The following is a 26,712-nucleotide window of genomic DNA, read 5'->3' as shown; positions in this document are numbered from 1 at the left end:
CCATTCAATGAGAATGCCCAAGGCCCCCTTTCCCCACCCCACCCCTCCTCCCAGAGTTTGATTCATTCAGATATTTCCTATAAAAGACCAGGAAGCAAATGCCATTGCTTCAACTATAGAGGCCAGTACCCCATAACTCCCCACCACCCCATTTTACCTTAAGGTTTCCCCAGAGGAGCCCCTCCTCTTCCACAGGTTGACCAGGCTGCTGGATCTGCTGGCTGCCGAGGATGACTTGCCGTCCCCCACATGCATGCGCACCACGGTAGACGTGGTGAAGGCGCTGCGCACATTCCTCTCTGGTTTGGCCAGGATGATGTACACCTTCGGCACAAACATGCAGCCCAGTGCCACTGTGGCACTGAGACTGACGGAGAAACACATGGTGATGATTTTGTAGTTGCTGCCAAAGTAGATTGGCACAAAGGCCAGCCATATAATGCAGGTGGTGTACATAGTGAAGGCAATATACTTGGCCTCGTTGAAGTTAGCTGGAACGTTTCTTGTCTTGAAAGCATAGAAGGTACAGCTCAAAATCAGCAAGCCATTGTATCCAAGAGGAGTGACAACCCCTAGGTTGGTGGTATTACAGATCAGGTACACTTCTCGAATGCTTGGGTAGTCGTGCATTATATCAGGAGGCTCCATTATAAAGAGGGCAACAATGATGCCCAACTGAATGCATATGAGAATGAAAGCAATCACCAGCTGGGCACAGGCACTCATGAATCTGGGCTTTTTGGTACAGATCTTCTTCTTGCTGCCGGCCAGGATCCTTGCAATACGATTGGTCTTGGTTACAAGGGCTGAGTAGCTCATGGCTGGGGAAAGACCGATACCAATTCTCTGAAGGTAGCAATAAATCTGTTTGGGCTTCGCAATGAGGCAGAAGGTACATAAGTAACCCAGGCAGATGCCGGCAAGGATGATATAGCAGAGTTCCCTGCTGGAGGACTTGACTACTGGTGTATCACGGTAAATGATGAAGACTGCAGTGACAAATAGGGTGGCCAGCAGGCCAAGGCAGGCAAACACCACAGCTGCAATGGGCTCAGGATCACCCCAGCGGAGATACTGTACTGGGATCAAGTCACAGCCTGCAGAGACACAGACACATTGGAGAAAAAAAAAAAGGAAGCATTTACTCGGGTCACCTAAGTAAACTGCCTAAGTTACAGCAGCTGCTTATGACCCTTTTCAGGACCCTTTGACTCCAATCTACCTTTCCAATCTCAATATCCCATGTTACTCAGTTCTTCATATATTCATTCATAAAATATGTATCTTTATAGTATCACACATCCTGTGAGAGGAGCTGTTCTAGGTTCTGAAAACAAAATAGTGAAGAACATGCGCCCTGCTCTCCTAAGAAATAATTGGGGAGGGAGTGCTTCTAAATAATTACTTACAACTGTGATAAGGGCCATTAAGAAGGACAGCATGGTTCCTAATGCAGTCTGTGGGAGCAATCAAAGCCTCCTTCAACAGGATTGAGCAAATGGAAGTGTTGTTTCGATGACTGGGCATTCAGTAGGTACAGCATATGGGGATTAATTGTAAGGAAAGCTAGGGGCCACTGGAAGTATGAAAGGAGGCCACCGTACAGGTGCAGTGAGTGGCCGAGATAAGGCTGGGAGGTTGGAAGGAAAGGCTCTTGCAAAGCAGAGAGGCCTAGACCAATAGGAAATCATTGGAGGGATCTATATATACAGGAAAGGAAGGACATGGTCACACCAGTGTTAAACATCCCTTTGGATGCTGTGTTGATCTGGGATGAGATAAAAGTGTGGAAAGATTTGAAAATTATTTGAAGCAATAGAGAGAGTTTAAATGGATGTGGGCTCCTTGAGAGTTCAAGACATCAAGGATGACCAACAGTGGATCCATCTATGCTGTCCTTGAATCCACTGTATAGAAAGGTTAGGATTTTCAGAGAACCACATGGTTCCATTGTTATAAAAGAGAAGATACTTAATAAAAAAGGGGGGGGGCAGCAGAGGCAAAATGACCCCAGAGGCAAACAACTGGTCTGTGTGGGAAGTACCCACACTCCACACTCCAAAAACTATTCTTGACCCGTGGCTTGCATGTTTTTGTATCACTTCACTACACATCAGGGAAAAAAAAAATGACAGAACTTGGCATCATTTGGGGTATGCACCTTGTTTTCACATTTCTTTATGATCGTGATTCTCAAACGTGGCTGCACACTGGAATCACCCAGAGGCATTTTAAAAAAATACTGTGGCCTGGGTCTCGCTGTCGGAGTTTCTGATTTAACTGGTTTGGACATCAGGATTTTTAACAGATACTCCAAGTGATTCTAAAGGTACAGTTAAAGTTAAGAACCACTGCTCTTAGAAGAGTCATTTCTCTCTCTCTCTCTTTCTCTGTGGATGTGTGTGTGTGTGTGTGTGTGTGTGTGTGTATAAAGTAACATTTGTTACATTTAACAGAAACATGGAAATAAAGAAACCGTATTGAGTGAGCAGGAAAGGAGTTAAACAATCTGGAGCACTGGACATTTGAGGAACATGGCAGAGATAACTAATTGCCTGCAAATATCCACTCTCCCCTTTATTCTCAGCAGCAGATCCCTATTTCATTTGGGGCTGGTAAAGAGTGCAGCCACACTACATTTTCCAGCAACGTTTCAGTGAGATTGCTATGTGACTAGGTTTTAGCCAGAAAGATATAAGCAGGGAACTCCTTATAGAAAAATGACTAATCTTGGAGAATACCCTTTGGCCCTCCTCGGCTTTCTCCTTCCCCTTCCTGGAATATAAAGATGGTGGTTAGAGCTCCAGCAGTTATCTTGGAATATAAAGTAACTTTAAGAACAGAAAATGTGTCCTAAGTTTTGAAAGAGAATCCCCATTAACCATGGAATCACTCACTAGCTCTAGACTACAGACATCACATTTGTCTTGTTTAAGCTACTTCTCACCCCCCCATATATGCATCCAACCCTAATCCTAATTGTTACAAGTGTAAGATTTTCCTATTAAATTCACATATCTCACAGTCAAGGGTGTTGCAGTAAGAGGCTTTGAATATCAAAAGTTACTTGGAGGTAAGGGAGACAACAATAAGTAATAATAGCAAAGAAACATGTGGATCTTTCAAAATATGTCTAAGGGCAGCTCTTGTAAAAAGGCAAAGAAATATTCTTATTTCTGCTTTGTCAGTCTCTTTCTTCAAGATCTCAGGCTTGAAACAGTATTGCTGTTAAATTCATTATGGGTTTAATGGGACTTGTGAGTTAGCCTTGGATCTTTGGTACACTTTACAGAATTGTTTCTATGGGAAAAGCAGTCTTATTTTAAAAACCTGTGTATTTAGAGACACCCGGGTGGCTCAGTCAGTTACGAGTCTGATTCTTCTTTTTTTTTTTTTAATATTTTATTTATTTATTTGACACAGAGAGAGAGAGATCACAAGTAGGCAGAGGTAGGCAGAGAGAGAGGTGGAAGCAGGCTCCCTGCCGAGCAGAGAGTCTGATGTGGGGCTCGATCCCAGGACTCTGGGATCATGACCTGAGCTGAAGGCAGAGCTTTAACCCACCGAGCCAGCCAGGCACCCCACAAGTCTGATTCTTGATTTTGGAGCAGGTCATGACCTCAGTGTCATGAGAACAGACCCAGCTTAGGGCTCAAGCTAAGCATGGAGCTGCTTAAGATTTTCTCTCTTCCTCTCTCTCTGTCTCTTTCCCCTGCTTGCTCTCTCTCTCTAAAACGAAACAAAGCAAAAAAAACAAGAGACTACCGTGTATTTAATATTGAAACAAGGTGGTTTTAACTTAAAAAAATGTGGATGGCCCAGACTAAATATGAGACCGTTATTTTACATAATGTTTTTAATTGTGAATAAACACATATCTCCTTGCTAATGAAGATTTTGTATCCTTATTTTTAGGCATCTGCGTTCACATACGCGGCTTATATGTGGGAATTCAATCTCTGAAATTTTAGTATACCACGGGGTTTTGCTTCATATTTATAGATTTGTTGCTGGAAGAGACTATTTTATAGTAGTAAAATAGGGATTAGTCAATTATTCCTGTCTTTATTCTTCTATAACTGTTTATTGAGAACAGTGATGTGACAATGAAATCTATTATCTACTGTAGTTAATTCTAACGGGGCCTGTTTCCCCTCATAGGTCATGAGCTGTTAATACCCACAGTAACTTACTGGCATAGGAAGCAGGTTATGTGGTACGTGAAGTGGGAGTTCTTTCATTAGCTAAAAAGAATTAACTGAAAAAAGATGTATAAATATTTACTTTAAAGGCTCTCATTTTACTCCTTTTTCTCTGCTGTTCTGCTAAATCTTAATTGTTTCTATTTAGATGTAATTAGCACCCTAATCCTAAATGTTTTTCATATGACAGCACTCACCACTATTTTTACATCAAATTCTTGAACTCTTCCCATGTAACCCATTAACATCATGTGTGAATCTAAAGAAAATGCCATTAGATATATTTGTTGGAAGAAATGTGCATGAGGCATGCCTCTAATGTGATGTGATTATTGTCACAAATTTGCCAGAATTTATACATTCAAATGTGTGTTTTTTCTTTAATGTGAACCACTCAGAAGGCTTTATGTTTAGTTTAATGATGCTGCCATTGCACAAAATACTTTTGTAACTATTCTCTTGGAATAGCAAATTGGATTCTGATTAGAGTGTTATAATCACTGAATCTTATAATTGGATAAGTTCTTAGAGTTTCCAAAAACGGATGTGCTTCACAATCACTTGCAGCGTCTACAAAAATTCAATTCAAGGGTCTAACTCAGGAGATTTTGAATCAGTGCATTTTGAATCAGGACAAAGGAATCTTATTTTGAATAAGTAAGCTTAATGACTATACAACTGATCCTTGGTTCTTGGTTGGCAGCCCAACCTTAGAGTATCAAACTGACTTCTTATCCTGTCTGTGAATGCCTTCTTTGATAATTCCAAGGTGTGATCATCCACCTGTACCTAAGACTTTGTTTCAAAGATTTTATTTATTTATTTGGCAGACAGAGATCACAAGTAGGCAGAGAGGCAGGCAGAGAGGGAAAGAGGAGGAAGCAGGCTCCCTGCTGAGCAGAGAGCCCAATGTGGGGCTCCATCCCAGGACCCTGAGATCATGACCTGAGCCGAAGGCAGAGGCTTTAACCCACTGAGCCACCCAGGCACCCCTGTACCTAAGACTTTGAACTATATCTCAAGGCCAAGATTAGTGATGGGGGAAGAAAGATCAGAAAGGCAGGAGGTGAGGATGGCAAGTGGAGATTGGAGGTGAATAAACTGATCAGAAGGCTATCACAAGAGGATGATGGGAAAAAACTAAGTCATTGTACTGAAGAAGACATTGAGTTGGGAAAGACATTTTAAAGCTGGGACTGAAAGAAATTATGAGGTAGACAGAAGTTTCAGGAAAGGGACTTCTAGCCAAGTTGATAGCAATGCTAGTAAAATAACTAAGACAAGGGCTGTAGGAAGAAAAGTGTCAGATTTTGTGGTGATGATACCTAGTTCCAATTTAGACATGTTGTATATGAAATGTCTATGAGGTACTGAGTAGGTGGAAACAGAGGTTTAGAAGAGATATCAGGGTGAAGGTTACAGCTTTGGGAGTCATCTGTTTACAGGTGGAAATAAGAGATATATACATAAATACAATTAATGAGGAATTTCACAGTTAGAGAGCAGAGCTTAGAAGTCTGGCTGAACACCAATATTACGGAATGGCAGAGGAAAAGTATATGTCAGGGAAGACATAAGGTAGACCAGATAGAAGGAAAGAAGAGTATCAAAAGCCAAAGGGAAGTGGTCAGCTGGATGGCCCTCCAACAATATCACTGGAGATTTTCTTTCTTTCTTTCTTTTTTTTTTTTTTTTTTTAAAATCCTTACCCAGAGGGCTGGCACAAAGTTGTGAGCTTCAGGTTTGCAGATATCTCTTCTGGTGGTTTATCTTTCTCTTATTTCTTCCCCCCCTTACTACTATTAGATCTATTTCTTTTGAACAAGATGGTTTCCTTCCATTGTTATATTCCTATCATGGAACATATTCTTCCAAATCTCAGAATAATGCTAATCTTATTATGATATAAATTTAAATTCCCATTAACTACAACCTCTGCTGTGTGCATTGGTTTACAAACATCTGAATGCCCTGCTACTCTTCCTAAAGCCTTCTTTATTCCTTCTGTGAATTACTGTGCATTTTCTTCCTTACTATTTGCTTGTTTTTTAATCCCTGTTTCCTTCTTAGTGTAATGGTAAGTTATTGGAAGTACTCTTAGTGTACTGGTCAATTACTGCATACTGGAAGGGTATATGGAGTTTAACTAGGGGTAGAGTACGTTTATTTTATCATTTTAGTATAAATTTAATCAATTTAACATATGTTATATCTTGATTAAGGAATCTTGATCACGAGAATGAAGTTACCTCCTAGCAAGCATATTAGAGCTTCACAGAAGACACACAACAATGCAGTTCTTTCTAGAAATCAGATGATCAACAGAGTAGAAAAAAAAGACCTATTTTCTGATAAAATCTATTTAAATAGCTACCCATTTCTCATTTTTCTCCTCTTTCATGCTTGATCCTTTTTCTATTGTTCTCTAGTATAATCTATGCTTTCATAGTTCGAAGTGATAAATACTGAAAATACAAGATTTTTTTTTTTAAGGGAAAGTGAACTGACAAAAAACTGTATTATCCACATTCATCCTGTGATTACACCAATATGCTTTCCATAACTCTAACGGGAGAATGGATGGTCCACTGATTTCCTGGACACCTAAAATTTATATCACTACTCAGTAATAACTGGTACTCATGTTTATTTTTCAGGTATTAGTCTTAAAGGATTAATATTCCTGTAGTTAGTAGTTCCTAGACTATTACATTTCCATGTCCTTTTCCAGGTGTCTGTTTAGGCAGAAGTGTAAGGGCCTATTCAGGCAGAGTAGCCCCACCCTGGTTGAACTGCCATTTTGCTGTAAAGCTTAAACTGACCTTGCCCACCCCCCCAGTCCCAGGTAACAAAATCCAAGTCCAAGGGTGGGTCAGGCCAGGTGGAGGTATTCAATCAGTGGGGGCACATACTGTCTCCTAGCTACCAAGAAGTATGGGCCCCCGCCCTTTGGGAGCCTTTTGGCGCCAATCCTAACCAAGGTGTAATAGGCTGGTTCAAATGTCTACTAGGGTAAATTGTAATTCATTTGGTCGCCTAGCATCACTGTGGAGTTTCCTGTGTGTGTTACAATCTCATTGGCCACCTGTGTGTGGCCAGGTCCAACCACATGGCCTTTGCTCTATAAAAGTTAGGCTGGAAAGCAGGGAGGGGTCGTCCTCTCTGGAGGGGCCGCCCCAATGGGTCTGTTTGATGGTCGGTCTGACTCCTGATGCTTGGCGCAAAATAAAGCTTTGCTTGACCTTCGCTTTGTATCAGTCTCACTCCTTTAATCACGGACCCATTATTGGGGTGCCCAATTTTGGGGGACCCAACAGAAGGAATGAGGAGGCAAAGATCCTGGATGGATATTCAGGATATACCTGATATATATATATATATATAGATATATATATATATATATCTATATATATATATATATATCTGATATTCTATAAGTCAGCGAGGCAGGAACTCCCTAACAAGTTCCATATGTATGTGTCCTCAGCCATTTCAGGTGTACAACACTGATGTGGGGCCATTGTGGGACTATCCTTTGATACCTGAGCAATAGATCTGCCCAGAGTACAAGGTGTTGACTGGTGACTAACATCATGCTTGCTTTCAGTCTGTTCCGTCCATAGACCATTTTTCTGTCTTTAATCAAGATTTTGGTTTCTAGGATGTTGAGCCAAGGATAGCAAAAGAATGCAGACTCAGAATTCTTTCTGCATTGTTCATACCCCTGAAAAGAATCTCTTCACATAGCCTGAGCTAAAGGTTTTTTCTTTATCACTTCCATGGTTCAGAAGAATTGGAAAAAGGTGTGTGCATGTGTGCGTGTGTGTGCATGTGTATGTGTGTGTGATATTTAGGTACCTTATTTTTCTTTGTGGCATTTACTATACCATCACCTATTTTGTGTGTATGAGAGAGGGAGTGAGAGTGGAAGATTATATTGTTAAGGTCTACCCTCCTTCCTTCCTTGACTATAACACTCTAATATTAGGGGATTTGTCTCTTTTGCTCACAAATGGTACTGAGCATGTTGCCTCACTCATATTAACATAGCAATTCACAAAGTAATATATACACCATACAATCAAACTTTATAATTTTCTTCCTGGTGTATGGATCAAGCTATTCACAGCAAACATTTTTTGTTGCCTTTAGGAAGTTCCAAGTTACAGAATTCCTAGTTACCATTATAGATAGAAGTCTAAATTCAGTAAAGATTCAGTAAATAAACTTAGTAAATGGAGTAAACATTCTGGTAACCAGAGAGAGCAAAACTAAATAAATACCTCAAAAGCTTACTTCTGCATAGAGGTGACCTGTTTCACATTAGAAATATTCCTGGTACTAATTTGGCAATGATAAATGTTTTATATTGACAGACTAATGTAGCTCTGAGTAGTTCATTGGATCTGGGAAGCATGGGTAGAAGAAAGAGAAAGGCAGGAGACAGAAGTCATTCTTTAAGAAGTGCCATCTAACTATAAAGTTCAGGGCACTCTTCTCAAGAAGGCTATGAATTGCAACATGTTTTACTTTAGGCCAGGAAAAAAAAGTCCTCAGTGGGGAAGGCTTATCTAGAGTTGATTGATTTTTATCACTATGTCATCATAAAACAAAACATACCATGATTACTACCTGATTTAGTTGGTATCCAAAATGTTGGGTAAGTTTTATCTGAAACTGCCTCCAAAGGAAGTTACCTCATTCCTACTTACACCAGCATTACAAAAAGGAGGAAACTAACATTTATTGAGTGCCTGCTATATGTCAGATGTTATCCTAGATATTTTATTAAACAAGTCAGGTAAGTATCATTAATTCTGTTTTATAGAGGAATAGTATAAGGTTTGATATGCTAACTTATTGGGGCTGATATTAAAATCCTGTGGGATTTCTGACTGATTGATTGATTGATGGTGTATCAGGAGAGGGAAATGGATCAAGTACCCCTTTGAAAGGGGTCTTGAGTCTTCTTAGTAGGAAAGAGAATCATGAATGATTAACAGTGTCTGCTCATGGGTAAGGAGGGGCTAGTGGTAGCATACATATTTGATATTAGTTATCCTAACAGAAGGTCATGCCTCCTTCTGAGAAAATCTCATTGGTTCAGAATCATCAACAATGTCCTCATCCTGGCATGTATGTCCTGAGTTGCTGGGCCAGAGACACCAGTTGTTGCCTTTGTGTCTCTAAAGTTTTCTAGTGTAGACATTTTCCTGAATGGGCACCGGATCCCCACAGGTGACAAGAACAATGATTGACTGTGGTACATTTCTAACATTGCCACACAGGAGACTCACAGCATTCATTTTTCACTGGACCCAGCCTATATCATGCCCTTCATGGTTTATTAAATATTTGTGTTTTAGATTCCCTTAATCAAATCCCCTCAGAGAGCTGACAACTCAGGGCTGTAGCTTTCATTTAGTTTTCACTTTTTGTTCTTTTTTATTGGTTACGTTTTACAGGGGAGTTTGAAAATGTATGCAAAGATTTATTTCATAATTAAAGCTTAAAGGATGGTTTAATGGGACTACGGGTGCTAAAGGGAAGGATTATCACAGATGTACATTTGTAGGGAAAGCTTTGAAAATATGACTTCTGGTCATACTGCAGATGAAGAAGAGAGGAAAAACACAGCGTAGGGATTTCAGTAGTAAAACATTCTGACTAAAACATTTTGGTCCATTTTTATCTTTCCCTCTTCCTTTTCACTAGCTGACTCCTCCTTCCTCTTTCATTTGCCAGGTTTTTCTGATCTCCTGAGCCGGAAGAACAGGTCCCTCCCAGGTGGTCAGCCTCTGGGCCTGGGCCTATCAGCGCACCTGCACACCAGTGTTTTGCACATAATGGCACAGTCGTCATGCTCACAGTGAGTTTGCAGCATCTGTCTTACCCGATGGACTGTGAGCAATTCGAAAGCAGGAGGCCATGCCTTTGCTTTTGTACTGTGCTTGACACATAACAGGGAAGGAAACAGGTGAATGAATGCGTGATTACATTAAAGAAGAGGAGGGACAATTGAAGAATCAGGAGATGGCACTTCATTTTCAGCTTGCACACAACTTTTTCCTGTTACTGTTAGAAGCTTTTACTCTATTTCTGTCTCAATTTTCCTGCACGTGAAACAGAAATAATGCAGAAATCCATTCCTTTCTCGTCCCTATAATGAGAGCTTTGGTCTCGAGAAACCCTTGGAAAAGAATTCATATGTGAGAAATTAGACTGATTACCTGAAAAGCATGAGTGAAGCAATTTCTCAGGACTTGGTCTATAAAAAACTTAAGACTATTTTTGTGTTTCACTAGAATAAAACACTACAGTCCTCACTTTAAAACCAACAGACTCTCAATAAAGTTTTACACAGACATTTTCACCTCTAATGAGTGTTTTACAATTAATTTATATCTCTTTCTATTAAAATTATGGCTAGCCAGGTCCTCTGGCTTTAGTCAGACTCTTAAAATTTTTTTCAAATACTCTGGGTACTAAAAGGCATTTTCTTCCTGTATAGCCGGTCTTCCATCGAAACATTCAGAGGCTTTTTGATTTTATGACTTGGGAGTTTTTGCAGACCCCACAGTATTCCTTCTGTGTTCCCACAGTCCCTGTCACATGATCGTGATTTTTTTGCGGGGGAGTGGCTCAGAGACAAAGGAAGAGTGTTCTAAGGCCTGGGTTTACATTACCTTGCCTAAGGCTAATTGCAGAATTATATGTATATTCTGCCGTAGATTTTACCTCTCCTTTCTCTTCCCAAGACTACTAATTCCTGAATTTTACGTGTCATAATATTTAAGTATTTCTTAATTGAGCCACTGGTATATATGTTATTAACTAAAATGCTCTTATTTACTATAAGAAGAAAATATAGGAACACCCCCCCCATATATAAATGCATAAGGGCCAAGATTAATGCCTCATTTTTACCATTAAAGAGATTAAAAATTTGTTCATCTAGCCCAACTAGAGCACATCACTCACTTCTTAGTTGAGCGTACATTAGGAAGCACCCACTCCCATTCAAGATACTTGGCCCACACCACGATGACACACAGACAATCATTCATTTCTTTAAAATGGTGGCTTGGGCGCCGGGTGGCTCAGTTTGTTAAACAAGCCTTCGGCTCAGGTCAGGATCGTAGAGTCCAGAGATGGAGTCCCACATCAGGCTCCCTGCTCAGTGGGGGGTCTGCCTCTGACCCTCCCCCTTCTCATCCTCTCTTTCTCTCTCTCTCATTCTCTAAAAAAAAAAAAAAAATTAAAAAAATGGTGGCTTAATTAAACACTCAGGCTCTGTGACTCTTTTCTTCTAGGCACTTTCATCTTCTTCAGGTCCCCACATTCTAGTAGGTGGGCACCATTACTTCATGCATTTTTAAAGAGGAGAACTGAGGTCAGATTGGATGTGGAAAGCATCTGAAGGGACCACAGGAGGAAAAGAACAGATGTGGAAAACAGAAGAAATGTAAAGAAAAGTGTGAAAAGCAGAAGTCAGATGTGCAGAGGCCTATCTCTACAGCCTCATGACAGAATGTCATAAGAGAATTCCAATATTTCTGGCAATTATTGCTGAGACTTCCAATCAGAAGTTGATAACTGCTTTAGGAAGGAAGATAATAGTGCCTTCCTGCCTACATCTCAAGGATTCGACCAAGGGCCATATAAAATAACATGCAACTTGAAGAGTGTCATGATAATTATGAAGTGAGAAAAGGAGGAAAAAGAAAAGTCTATGCATAAAAAGGCAGTGACTCAACATCTGTTAAATTGTTTTTGTGTTTTATTAGATTGTTCTATGTTCTTCTGGGGAAAAGCCAGGCCTATTTCATCTTTCTTGCCTGTTTATATATACACAGCCCCAAGTAAATGATATTATTTTGTCTTAAATTGTTTGTAAGTACAAGGCAGCACATATGCTCTCAGAATTTTTCACTTGACTTAATGTGATTTTTAAGAGGTGGCAAGTAGGAGACATTTATCTGTTTCATATTACTCATGTACTATACCATTGCCTTATGAAGTATTTTCCAAGTAGGTTAGATAGTGTAGTGGTAGGCATTGTATTATAATGTTTTATGTTATTGGGGGGAAATGCGATAATTTATTTTGGGTAAGCTCTATTTATCAAGAACTGAAATCAATGAAACCACATTATTTTCTTCAGTCTGGTTATATCAGAGTGGTTTCTGACCATGAGGACATTGTTTTTAGCCAGACCACAAATTTATCACTGCGAAGAATACAGCACACATTTTTCATTGCATGGTTTCTGGCAAGATGAAAACTGGCTTATGTTCTCTTTGAGACTTGTTTTGAGAAGGTCCATTGAGAGAGGGCCTTTTAGCAATTTTATTTTTTTCCTGGGCACAAATGGTATTGTGCCTATAGATATATCATCTTTTTGACTTCTCTAGTGGGATAAACAAATTTATCAGTTAATGAAAATTGAGAAATTGGAAGAGTAAGAAGGCATTTTACAATTTTTTGATGCACGAGCCCTGGAATTTCACTTAAAAAAAAAAAACCCCATTGTTCTTTTCAGCATTAACAAAACAGCTTCATCAAACTTGCTATTTGAAAAAGACCACTGTGCATAATTTTTCTTTGCATTTTAGAGATCCTTTCAGAAGGAATCCAGTGATTCATGTTCATTTCCATATTGCCTATGGCATCGTATCAAGGAAAAAGTACAGAGTTTTACATCAGGGCTTTTACAGTAAGGCTTAAACCTTTTTTCTTTTACTTACTTTGTGACCACAAACACTGATATTTTACATTTTCAACCTCAGTTTTCTGTAAGATGGAGATAATGATTCCAGTCTTTGGATTAGTTAGCAGAATAAGAAGTTCATATTGCAGTGGGTGACAGACACTCTCTACATGGGGATTTGTTTTCTTCTATTCTGTAATTTATTTCTTCAGTAAATATTTATTATCTATTATGTTCTAGGAACTTGATATTCCAAAGTGAACAAAACAGGCAAGGAAAGAAAAAAAAATTAGCTTATATTCCAACTAGAGATATTGACAATATGCAAATAATGAGTAAAAATAAATTAATACATAAATAACATAATAGAATAAAAGTTAAATATGAAATGGAGAAAATAAGAGGTAGAAGAGGGTAAGGAGGGACAACTGGTAATATTAAACAGGTTGCCCAGGCTAGACCTTTGAGCAAGGACTTGGAGGAAGGAAGGATAATAGTATGTGTGTCTGGGATAGAGCAATCCAGTACAGAACAGCTAGGGCAATGACCCTAGGATAAGAGCCTTCTAAATGTTTTATCAGAAATAAAGAAGGACAAATGTGTTAGAGGGAAGGGGAGGTGAAGTGAAGAGAAGGTACTTCAGAGACATAACAAAGGACCAGATTATACAAAACATAAATTTGTAAGGACTTTGACTTTGTTTTTCTGTTCCTTTGTTTTTGTTTTTTATTTTTTTATTATGTTAAGTTAGCCACCATATAGGACATCATTAGTTTTTGATGAAGTGTTCAATGATACATTGGTTGACTTTGAATGAGATAGGATTAAAAGGATTATCCACAATGACCAGGTGGGATTTATCCCGGGGATGCAAGGGTGGTTCAACATTTGCAAATCAATCACTATGAGAGAACAAATGTGAGAGAAGAGAGAAGAAACACAGGGTCCTCTCAGTTGATGCAGAAAGAGCTTTTGACAAGATACAGCATCTGTTCCTGATTAAAATGCTTCAAAGTATAGGGATAGAGGGAATATTCCTCAACTTCATAAAATCTATCTATGAAAAACCCACAGCAAATATCATCCTCAATGGGGAAAACCCGACAGCCTTCCTTTTGAGATCAGGAACACGACTAGGATGTCCACCCTCACCACTCTTATTCAACATAGTACTAGAACTTCTAGTAACAGTAATCAGATAACAAAAAGAAATAAAAGGTATTCAAACTGGCAAAGAAGTGGTCAAATTTTTTCTCAGATGACATGATACTTTATATGGAAAACCCAAAAGACTCCACCTCCAAACTACTAGAACTCATATAGCAATTCGGTAATATGGCAGGATATAAAATTAAAGCAGAGAAATCAGTTGCTTTCTTATACACTAACAATAAAAATATAAAAAAGGGAAGTTAGAGATCCGATTCCATTTACTATAGCACCAAGAACCATTAGATAGCTGGGAATAAACCCAGTTAAAGAGGTAAAGGATCTGTACTCAAGGAACTACAAAACACTCATGAAAGAAATTGAAGAAGACACAAAAAGATGGGAAAGCATTCCATGCTCATGGATTGGAAGAATAAACTTTGTTAAAATGTCTATACTGCCTAGAGCAATCTATACTTTCAATGCCATCCTGATAAAAATTCCATCGGCATTTTTCAAAGAGCTGGTGGAAACAATCCTAAAATTTGTATGGAACCAGAAGAGACCCCGAATTGCTAAGGAAATGTTGACTAATAAAAACAAAACTGGGGGCATCATTTTGCCTGATTTCAAGCTTTACTACAAAGCTGTGATCACCAAGACAGAATGGTATTGGCACAAAAACAGACACATATACCAGTGGAACAGAGTAAAGAGCCCAGATATGGACCTGCAACTCTATGGTCAACTGATCTTCGACACAGCAGGAAAAGATACACAGTGGAAAAAAGATAGTCTCTTCGATAAATGGTGCTGGGGAAACTGGACAGCTATATGTAGAAGAATGAAACTTGACCATTCTCTTATACTATACACAAAGATGAATGAGATAGAAAACCATCATAGGTTCTCAGACAATAGAGTAAAATAATCTGGCTTACTTTCCAAAAATATATCTCTGCCTGAGGTGTTAAGAAGTGGCTGGGTGTGGTGCATAAACAATGAATTTTGGAACACTGAAGAAAAATAATATTAAATTAAATTTTAAAAAAAAGGAAAAAAAGAAAAAAAAAGAAGTGGCTATAGGTAGGGGGCAAGGGTAGAATCAGAAGACTACTTAGGAGGTTATTTCAGTAGTGAAGGTAATTAATGATGATTACTAGGATAAGGGATCTTACAGTGGAGGTAGTGAGCAGTGGTAGAATTCTGTTTGAAGAGTCAGTGGGATTTTCTGATCGACTGATTAAAGGATATGAGAAGAATCAAAAGATGATTCCAGGGTCCCTGGGTGGCTCAGTTGGCTAAGCAACTGCCTTTGGCTCAGGTCATGATCCCAGAGTCCTGGGATCGAGTCCCACATCAGGCTCCCAGCTCCATGGGAAGTATGTTTCTCCCTCTGACCTCCCCTCTCATGCTCTCCCACTCTGTCTCTCTCTCTCAAATAAATGAATAAAATCTTAAAAAAAAAAAAAGAAAAAAGAAAAGAAAAGGTGATTCTAAAGTTATTGTCTTGTGAAAGAATGGATTTGCCATCAATAGAATGCTACTGATAGAGCAGCCTTGGGGGTCAGGAAGGTAAAGACCTGGTTTGCATCTCTGGAACTGTAGAATTTAAGATATCTCTTAGACATTCAAATAGATAAATATTAGACAGCTGAATATTCAAGTTTGGAGATTAGATGAGAAATCTGAGCTATATATTTAAACTCAGAAATTTCTTCAGTGTGTAACTGAGAACAATAACATGAGACTGAGTAAGATCACCAATGAAGCAAATGTGGATAAAAAAGACTAAGCCTTGAGGCACTTCAAAACTTTATCTTTAACTTAATTTCAAACACATAACTGGATATAAATGTAAATATGCTGAGGGCAATAGATGCTAAATCCCTTTGGGAGGAAGATTAAAAAAATCTTTTTTCCCCTTGTGATTGAGAAAAATAGCAGAAGTGGATAATGATGCCCTTGATGGAACCAGAAAACTCTTGATTACAGAGAGTGGTTTAAAAAAAAGGGTGGGGGAGGCTGGGTGGCTCAGTCAGTTGAGCATGTGACTCTTGATTTCCTCTCAGGTCTTAGTCTCAGGGTCGTGAGCTCAAGCCCCAAATACCTTTCAGTAGTGTTATAGATCATGACTACTTTTCTGGAGTTTCTAGATCACTGTTAACCTGAATAATCCGTTCATTTAGAATCAGAAGGCCTAAGAAGATCATCTGAGTGACCTTAAAAGAAATGTTCAACAGATAAAAATTCACTGCCTATTCTGTGCCATTCACTGGGCTAGACAGACAGTGACTTAAAGGATCTTACTGTCAAACGTGGAAGACACTAAATAGAGTTTTGAACTTTTTCCGGATTTTCTCATTCATTCATCTTTAATCAATCAATCTCTATATTCATTTCTCATCACTATATATTTTTAAAAATTTTATTAACATTAGAATGATTATATAAATGAACTGTTAACAGATACTAAACTCCTTGTACACTATTTCATCTCTAATACTTCTTTGAATTAGTTACTACTATTATTACCTTCATTTTATGTAAGAAGTTGAAGCTCAGACAAGGAAATTTGTTTACGTAAAGTCTCACAATGAATCAGCTGCAGAGTATAGATTTGAACATGGATATGTCTGAGTCCAATGCCTTTTGATTTAAACCACTATGCTACTGCAAGATAATAAAGATGAATTGTTACAGACACGGCCAAAATTCTCATCTGCATTTTTTAAACTACATTTGTCATAAATTTACCTTCCTCAGATTCTATTGGTGTTTATGTATCAAATTAAGGAAAATCTAGAAAATGCTTAGTGACCTGGGAATTCCATTGTTAAACAAAGTAGTCTCTTACACCTGGTCACCATTATGATGTTTGATCTTTAGAAAAGGATAGTCCCCAGCACCTGGATGGCTCAGTTGGTTAAACATCTGCCTTTGACTCAGGTCATAAACCTAAGGCCCTCGGATGGAGCTACCCTCAGGAGGGATCCTGCTTCTCCCTCTGACCCTCCCCCTGCTCATGAGTATGCTCTTTCTGAAAGAAAGAAAGAAAGAAAGAAAGAAAGAAAGAAAGAAAGAAAGAAAGAAAGAAAAGGTAGTTCCCATAATTCAAGCTTTGTTAGAAGGGTGAATGTGCAATAGTGCTTCCCTTGCCCCTGAATAGCTTTCTGATATTAGAAAAAATATTTTCAGACACATACATTCTTCGATAGGACATGTAACATTCCTCAGGGTCTTTTTTTTTCCACTTAAAAATCCCTCTCCCTTTTACCTGGTTAACTTCTAATTTCACATTCATTGATTCCATTTCCTTCCAGAAGGTACCACCAAACTGCCAAGACCTGGTTAATTTTCTCTTCTCAATGCTCCTATAGTATTCCCTACTTACTCTCATCCCAACACTTTCTTTCCTCCTTTGTTCCTTTCCTTTGTTTATTCATTCATTATCTTATTTCCTCTTTTCTCTTGTATTCTCTCAGTGGACAAACATATTAAATCAATTTCTACTATATGTGGGGCATACTTAATATATTACATTGAAATTGCCTTTTTATTAGTATGTTTGTCTGCCCAGGCCCTGAGATATTTGAGGGTAGGATCTGTGTCTCCATGATCACTGATTGTCTGGTGCTCAGTGCTATGTTTGCACCTGGTTAGAATTATTCACTCATTGAGTGCTGTGAATTATGTAAACCTGGTGATTCACAGACCTGTACCCCTGGGGATAAAAATATATGTTTATAAAAAATAAAAAATTAAAAAAAAAAAGAATTATTCACTCATGACTACTATCTTCTGTACCACCAGTGAACCTGGCATATGGTACATTTGTAACATATATCATAGGTAATACTTTCAATGCAATTATTTCTTAAAGTCAGCCCTCTTCTGTTATGGACAGTTGAGTCTATATAAATGAAAGTCAGGTACCTTCCATTTACATCTCTATCGATAGAACTTTGCACAGTTGCCAACAGTGTAGCAACCTGATGAACTTTTGTTGAATGAATGATAGAATACCAGATGGTATAACATATATTCTTATTCAAATTTCTACCTAACCTAGAAGCCAAGAAATTAGGTCACCATTTTTGAAAACCTGTTGTGTTTAATATTAACTGAAACTATTTATTATAATCATAATGATAAAAATAAACCGATTTCTCAACTAAACTCATAACAGATCTCTAAAGAATCAGAAGCAAATAATATTTAATACATGGCAAAGATCTTTTACCCCTTTCCTCAGCCAAACTGAATTGGAATAAACAGGAGGTATATTTTAAGCACATTTGAAATGAAAATATCACAGCAACTTGGAATAATTAACATGTGACCAGCCTGAAACCTGAATTTTTTTCTTTTCTATAATTTCTGGATTATATGGGATTCCAAAATGTGATGGTGGAGAAAGGAAGGCAGTGTAGCATAAAACAGTGAAATCACAGTACTTAGGCTTGATTTTCTATTAGTTTTGTCAGTTAGTCACTAGTTTGAACAATTTACAGAATCTTCCTGGGTCTTAATTAACTCGGTTATAAAATAGTAATATCTATCTCAAGGGATTCAAAAGGATAATGCTTAAGATAGTTATAATTTTTGGTAATGAAAATCAGTCTTCCCTATATATTTTTTAAATGTACTTATTTATTACAGGACAAAAAAAAAAAAGGCTCAAGAAAAGTGGGACAAACTGAGGAACACAAATGAAGTAATTATTTGTAAGAAGAGAGTAAAACTGAAATGTAGGGAGTTATAAAACCTGAGTGGTTAGTCCCCTTGGAGCTCATCCTCCAATCCCTCCCAGGTTCCCACCAACTCCCTTTTGTTTGACTCTCCTCTCTTTTTCTTCCTAAATGAAGTTACGAGAAAGTTCCAATCTCCAAAGCAATTAGGTAACTGGGGGAACCAAAGAAACTTCCTAGAGAATGTTCCTATTGACATTAAGATGTTGATATGTCCTGCCTTCTTTCTATTTTACAGCTCTGCTTTGAAAATAAATAAGATACATTTCCTCATAATTGAAAAGCAGGAAATCATTCTAACTTCCTGTCATAAAGCTTCTCATTGAGTTACTTTCTGGAAAGTCATTTTGTTTTTGCTTCTTCCTTTCATCAGGTTTGTTTGAAGGTTGCCAGACTTGGCAAACCCACCTGAAAGTGTTTCCCATGGTTTGGCTTTCAACAGAGGAGCCAAAGATCTGCTACTTTCAGCCCATCCCAAATTCTTTGACAGAAACAAATTAAAGATTCTTTCTAGGCAGTTTTTATATTTATCTGGTGGGGAATGGTGTGCAATGAAAAAGTTGTCTTGGCAGAAGCTTTTAAGGAATTCTCTGAATACTGAACCCCAATTGTTGCTTTCCACTATTTTTTTCCTCCTTCCTTGCTCAAACCACATTAGACTGCAGTTGCATTCCTCTGCCAGGGAAACAATTACCTTCTCCTTTTGATTTTAATTCCTAACCAGAGCTCTTCCTTGCTCTTTTTCCCCCCACCACAACATCATAGTCTAAACCGCAAATAGCTTCACATTGTAATCTGCAAAATTTCATTACAGTGGTTTTTCTCGTATCCTCCTTTTAAAATCCCCATTTTAATCTTTATTTTTAAATCGTATCTTTCAGTTTCAATATTTGAATAGCTCAAGTAGTCTGAAGTATTTTCAGTTCTAAAATTTGTAAACACACACAGAATTATAGAACAAACATAAAAAATCCAGGTTTGTTAAATGGCAATATTTTGTCATACTTATCTCAAATCACACACACACAGCTTACAGACAAAATTAAAACCTCTTCTGTAACTCCCATCTGACTCCCTCCCTTCTCTCTCTGTAGATGAAGCCACTGTTCCAAAATCATGTTTTTAAAAAATATTCACTCTTTACATCGCAACTATTTGAATAATATTTATAGAGTAAATGACTGTATTAACTTCCTTCAGTTTTTTGGACATTCCTGGAGGTGATAATTGCCTTGTTCCAAACTATTCTTTCCACTAGAACGTAAACATCATAAGGGCAGAGAATTTTATGTTTTAGTCATGGAAATATTTTCAGCCCTTAGAACATTGCCTGGGGCAGAAGAAGTGCTAGGTATATATTTGTTGAACAAATGACTAAATGATTCAATAATGATTTTCAGTTTCCCTTAGAATAAACTTCAAATTATTTACCATGGTTCACAAAGCCCTCCAAGCATTGGCCTCTGCCTCACTTGCCCCGCTCATTCCCTCCACCCCATAGTCTCTGTTCCTTTTAAATTCTTGTATTCTATGCCCCAAACTCTTCTCTCTCATTTTAGTTTGGTCAACTTCCACCTTTCCTTTAATTCTTGTATGACCAATGTTCACGGAAGAGGCAAACTTAAAACTCATTTAAGTTGCTTCCACTGATACAGGGCCCTATGCCCTTGGGTATTCTCTGGTGTTAACAATCAGCATTTCACTATTCTCCATCAATATTTAGATGATCATCTCCTTGAGGGCAGGGATTCCATCTATCCTATTCCCTGCTAACACAGACATCGGAAGAGTGTTAGACAAAGAATAAAAACTTGCTGTCTCCGTGAGAATAAGTAGGATTAGGGCCGTTGTGTTCTGCTCTCCCTCATCCTCCATTTTTAAATCTTTTTTTTTCTTCTTCTTCCTGTTTTTTGTGTCAGATTCTCTTTCTCACTTTTCCTCATCCTGGTTCCTGCCAATTTATGATAGCTATTAAGAATATAACTAGCTTTGGGGTGCCTAGGTGGCTCAGTGTGTTAAGCCTCTGCCTTTGGCTCAGGTCATGATCTCAGGGTCCTGGGATCAAGTCTCAAATTGGGCTCTGTGGGGAGCCTGCTTCCCCTTCTCTCTCTGCCTGCCTCTCTGTCTACTTGTGATCTCTCTCTGGCAAATAAAATACGTAAATAAATAAAATCCTAAAAAAAAAGAAAATGGCTAGCTTAAAATTTATTTTAATGACCTAATTAGTAGAAATACATTCTCATAACATAATCCAATATTATATACATATATGTTTATACACACCTATGTGTGTGTGTTTATGAAAAAGTCACCCATAATCCCAGCACTCACAAACACCTTTTCCTACCAATGAGTCATCTTCATTTCAGCCATCTATCATATGAATAGACAAAAATATACAGATATATGGATAAATATGTCAACAGATATTAATGTCAGTTTATTGCCACTTTTAGTTGTTTTTCTGAACAATTATTCAATTGTTAGTTGGCTCATATCTCTTGACCATGCTACCATTCTTATAGAATTGGTATATAGGATTAAATAAATTAACATTTGTAAGATTTCAAACAGTTCTTGAAATGTAGAAAGCATCATGTATGTGGTAGTTGCTATCTATTATCACAATGAGGGCACTGACCCAGAGGTGACCTGAGCTGTCATGTTATGGGGCTGCAGTAGAGTAACTACAAGCCAAGTGGGTGGAAGGAAGACTTAAAATATTCCCCAGGCATCTCTGTGGTGGCTTTGGAAGAGCTGAAGTCATCAGAGCAGTTTTCTGGCTAGAGAGCAGCCCCAAGGGATCTGCTACTTTGATTCAGAGTCAGTGAGACAAAGTCGCAAACACCTATAGGCTACTTGGAAAAATGCCGTAGATCTCAATTAAAGGTTAAACTTCACATGATATCAATGCAGAAACCTTTCCAAGTTTGGCAGTTATTGCTCCCACCTTCTCTTCCCCTACTCCCACATATACATGCACTCACATCTATGCATGCAGCAGGAGGAAAAGCCTCTCATTCCGCTTGAAAACCTCTACTGGCCCTACACTGATTACAGGATAAAGTCCAAACTCTTTAGTTAAAGCCTGTTGTCACTGGATGGCCCTAATATGTACTTTCATCTTCATTTGTTACACTCCCCACAATCTTCCTGCTGGTTGACATACATTGACTGAGTTTCTCCCCTGTGCTAGGCATCATGTCAGATGCTGGGAATGCAAATATGATTGAGATTCACATCCTTGGACAACTAATGATTCAGTAGGAGAGGAAGATAAAGATAAAGGCCATTAAAATCCAGTTTGAATACTGACCTAAAGAGGGAAGAAGAATTTGCTTTAGAAATACAGTATAGGGGACTTCTCAGTCTAAGTACATCAACAAAGATTTCAGAGAGAAGGTTACATTTGAATGGCATAAGAAAGGATTGAGTCAGAGTTACTCAAGTAAAGAGGAGTAAGTGCCTTCCAAGCGGAGAAGATAACACAGGCATGGACATAGAGGAATAAAATGGTATTGTGTATAGATAACGTATCATAAACAGTCCTTGATGCTGGGAGGTAAAATGAGAGTTGCCAAGTGGTAGTGACTGGAACTAGAAAGGTTATAGGAGGGTGGAGATGAGAGGGAATTTTGTATGCCACGTTGAAAACCTTAGAATGTATCCAGTAGAGATACGGAAACTGCTAAGTCTTAAACAATGAAGTAAAAGGACAATTCTGTATTTTGGATACATTATCCAGCAGCAACATGAAAAGTAGACTTTTGTAGAGTTTTGTGGCATACATTTGGGAATAGGGAAGTACACTGGGAAATTACTGCAATGCTCAGATGTGAAATGATGAGAACCTGGTCAAGGGAAGAGTTGTACAAATGGAGAGGAGGGGAGGGAATAAGAATATTTAGAAATTCAAATAGCCAGGCTTGACAAGTGAGTGGATATGGGTGGCCAAGCATAAAGAAGAGTCTAAGATGGTGCACTTCATTTTGGTTAGGGCACCCAAGAGAATGGTGGTGCCATTTAAAGCCTTGATGTTGCACACACATTCCAATATGAACTTCTCCACTTTTTTAAAAAAAGTGAGTTGAAGATTATGCCTCAAGATTATACCTTTTTTTTTTTTTTTTAAATCTCCCCGCTGAGCAGAGAGCCTGATGCAGGGCTCGATCCCAGGACCCTGGGATCATGACCTGAGCCAAAAGCAGAGGCTTTAACCCACTGAGCCATCCAGGTGCCCCAAGATTATACTTCCTCCAATTCTCCATGTTAAGTATGCCCTCCTTCATTTTTCCATAGTACTTTGTTCTTTCCTCATCTACCTGCAGCACAAGTATACTGTGTTGTTACTGTTTATATGCTTTCCCCCACTAGATTTTAAGTTTCTTGGAAGCTTTGACTATATTTTGTTTTTTCAGCTCCTATTACATTTTCTGGCTCAAACTAAGGAGCTTGTTAAATTAATTAATCCATACCTGAAAATCTCAAAGACATGTCAAACTGATCTAAGACAAACCAAACTATTGATCTTTATCAAAGAATGCATTTATTTCTTCAGTCTTCAAGGCAGAAAATTTGGTACCTTTACATAATATCTACTGCAGCCAGTTCACTTGTATGTCCTGTCAATTCTACTTCAAAAGCATATCTCCAACCTTCCAATGTGCTATTTAGTCCAGGACACCAAGAACCCCTGCCTGCAGTAGCCACCCAACCTGTATCCCTTTCTCCCACATTCCATCCCTCTCCAAATTATTCTCTTGGACAGCTATCAGAATTTTATTTTTGAAAATATACATCCAGTCATGTTGGTTTTTTTTTTTTTTCCTATTACACTCCCTGCAATGGTTTCTCATTACACTTTATACCAAACACTCAAATCCTAAACATATTCTAGAAGGTTATATATGATCTAGTTCCTGCTACCTTTCTGATTTTCCCATTTGGTTACTCATACACAGACTATGCTTCTCTCTCAGTTAGAAATGCCCTTCTCACCATGCTTAGCTAGCTATTTCTATTTCTCATTTAGGCCTCAACTAATTTTCACTTCTTCAAAGAAGAACTGCAAATTTAAATGATTTCTTCCCTAATGCTTTTATTTTTTAAATTCTTGTTCCTTTATTTAATATTAAACACAGTTTGTGTGTGTGTGTGTATGCTGTAACTCATCCATTCAACTATTGAAGGCTTGTGTTCAGTGCTGAGTTGGCTCTGGGAATACCAGGATGTATGACTATCAGAAAGCTCATGGTCTGGTGATGAAAACAGGACTCAAGTACGATTAGAAGGCACTCGGATGTTTTATTTATTTATTTTTTAAAGGAGGTCTTCCATATAAATACCAGTCACTGAAGCAAAGTCATTAATGTGAACTGATCTTGAAAGGTCCAGGATCACAGGATTTGTAGAACCAGGCTTTTGGAATTGCTAATATGACTACCCGGTTAATCTCTCACCCTGTGAGGGATGGAGTTTAACACTGATTTTCATAGTCTCCCAGCCTCTAGGAGATCTACGTTAATTGTAAAACCACTACATGACCTGACATCCCACTTGATGGGTCCTCTGCCTGGAGTGTTTTTTCTCTTATTTTTCTTGAAAACCAAATTATATAGGTCCTTTCCTCATATTCCATGTCCACAAATCTTCCCTTTTATTATAATTGTACTAATATTTTTACCTTTTTGCCTCCCTTATTAACTTCTTTTTAAAAAAGATTTACTTATTTATTTGGGGGGGCAGATTCTCCACTGAGCATGGAACCCAATGTAGGGTTCAGTCCAAGGAGCCTAAGATCATGAGCCAAAATCAAGTCAGCTGCTTAAATGACTGAGCCACCCAGGCACCCCCTTTTTAACTTCTTTAAGATAGATGTTGCAGCTTTATTTCTTTATATTTATTTTAATGGTAGGCAAATAGGCATGTAACATATGCATTTAACAAAAGTTTACAGAATAAATTGGAAGAAAAGATGAAGGGTATTATATTCTGTTTTTGTATTGTAAAAATTAGAAATAGCTATGAAATATAATCTTGATAACACAATGACGTATCCCTTTACATGTTCGGGAGAAAAAAAGAACCCAAACCAAAACAACACAAAAGCCAAACAGACAAGACAAACCATAATAGCAAAAACAAACAAACAAACAAAAAACCAAGCAGAGATGAGTTTTACCTTGTGCTAACATTATTCAAAAACTCATTAGTTAGAGCTTCCTGGTTTGGACTAAGGAAAAGTATGAAGAGTATCAAAGTTTTAGACCAACTTCCACCCAACTCCATGCTACGTTTTTGCTCTTGGATATGTCATGACATATTTTAGTCTTTTCCTGGCTAATAGCTCTCCCACTCCTCTTCAAATGACGGTTAACTGGGGCCCTGCTTAGGATCTTCTGGGAATATCTGGAGAATGGGGTGAAAAAGTCCAGTAGAAAACCTAGGGATTCTGATCTACTTTGGGGGTAAAGGTGGGAATATTGACCAATCTCTTCCTGAGATGTTTTTATGATTAGCCCAAGCATTGGGAAGGCTTCTGTTCCTAAGGGAATTCTTCGTCACATGAACAAGACAACCAAGATGAGAAATACTTGGAGTTGTGACCCCATCCACCCATGTCTTTGTCCTTTTGCAGTTGATTTTGAGGTATGTACCCAAGCTGACATTGTGATACATATACCTGTAAGGTCATCAGTGGGCCACGACCCCAGCTGGCACGCCTTGCAGGTGTACTCATCAAAGACATACTCATTTTCTTTACAGGGTGTACAGGTCCAACAACAGCTGACTTCCCCCTTCCGGATCACCTAAGGTAAATATTTAAAATTTTGATTATTTTTTTGTATAGAGAAAAATCCAGCAATCTGTTATTCAAATATGCTGCTTTGCAAAACAGAAATGGCTTTCACATAAATTATTTCAAATGGTATCAGATAGACAGGATAAGTATTAATATTCTCATTTTATAATCACAGAAACGGAAGCTGAGTTTAAGTGATCAGTCCGCATCATAAAATTAGTTGGTGATAGGGTCTGGAATTAAATTAAATGCAAGTCATTGGATACTTAGCTTTAGATATCTATATTTAATTAAGTGCCTGTGTTTATGCTCATATATAAATACAGTCATTTACATATTTATGTGTGTAACTGAATTTTCCCCAGAGTCTGTGTCCATCTTTACCCGAAATTAAGAAATTTTACTCTGTGAATTTACCTTGACTTCCCTCCAGTAGTTGAATAATTGTTAGCAAAAACATCATATACCTGCTACAGTTCAGAAATCTACCCATATTGATTAAAAAATCATTAAGAATTTCTACTGAATTAAGAGGTAGAACATGATTTTTTTTTTTTCTGGAGTTTGTCTCTTGGTCTGTTTCTACTCAAAATCTGGGTCAATAACTCACAGCTCATTCTTTCCTACTCTAGTAGCTTTGATTTGCTTGGGATGACAGTGGATAAGTTCTTTGAGGCTATTATATACCCTTCATCCATTAGGTTTTTTTAAGGCAATGGGAAATAATTGAAATAATTTAGCAGTTGAAGGACTCCCAGATGTTATTCTTTAGAAATGGATGTCTTTTGTTTTTTTCCACCACTGGTGCATGCATAGCCTCTGTGGAGTAGAGACAGCATTCATTAAACATTCCTATAAATAATTAAAACTGTGATTAATCACCAGCAATAACCAGACACAGCGATGATTATACCGTAGATTCCTTGTCCTCCATGCTGACTCTATTACTGACAGTAACCATGTCTGGATACTGATAGCCAGAAACCGTTGGAATCTGGCACCTCTTTCCTTTTTTTTTTTTTTTTTCAGAATTAAATTTTATTTCACATTGGTAGAAATGGCACCTCTTTCTTTATATTTTCTATCCCTTTTGTTGGC

General features: G+C 38.1%; 1 protein-coding gene across 2 annotated transcripts in view; it reads right to left on the bottom strand.

The window, feature by feature from the left end:
• GRM5 (glutamate metabotropic receptor 5) overlaps positions 1–26,712 on the bottom strand; it is a 563,943-nt gene that overhangs the window by 54,333 nt on the left and 482,898 nt on the right. For both annotated transcript variants that reach the window (XM_032358929.1, XM_032358930.1), the window contains 2 exons: positions 25,495–25,621; positions 158–1,097 (listed from right to left, as the gene is read on the bottom strand). In XM_032358929.1, the coding sequence (XP_032214820.1) occupies positions 158–1,097; positions 25,495–25,621 (1,067 nt within the window). The remainder of the gene's footprint in view (positions 1–157; positions 1,098–25,494; positions 25,622–26,712) is intronic.

Source organism: Mustela erminea, chromosome 9 (assembly GCF_009829155.1).
Source record: "Mustela erminea isolate mMusErm1 chromosome 9, mMusErm1.Pri, whole genome shotgun sequence".
Lineage (NCBI taxonomy): Eukaryota > Metazoa > Chordata > Mammalia > Carnivora > Mustelidae > Mustela > Mustela erminea.
The sequence above is the reverse complement of the archived record's forward strand: the minus strand, read 5'-3'. Positions and strand labels throughout refer to the sequence as shown.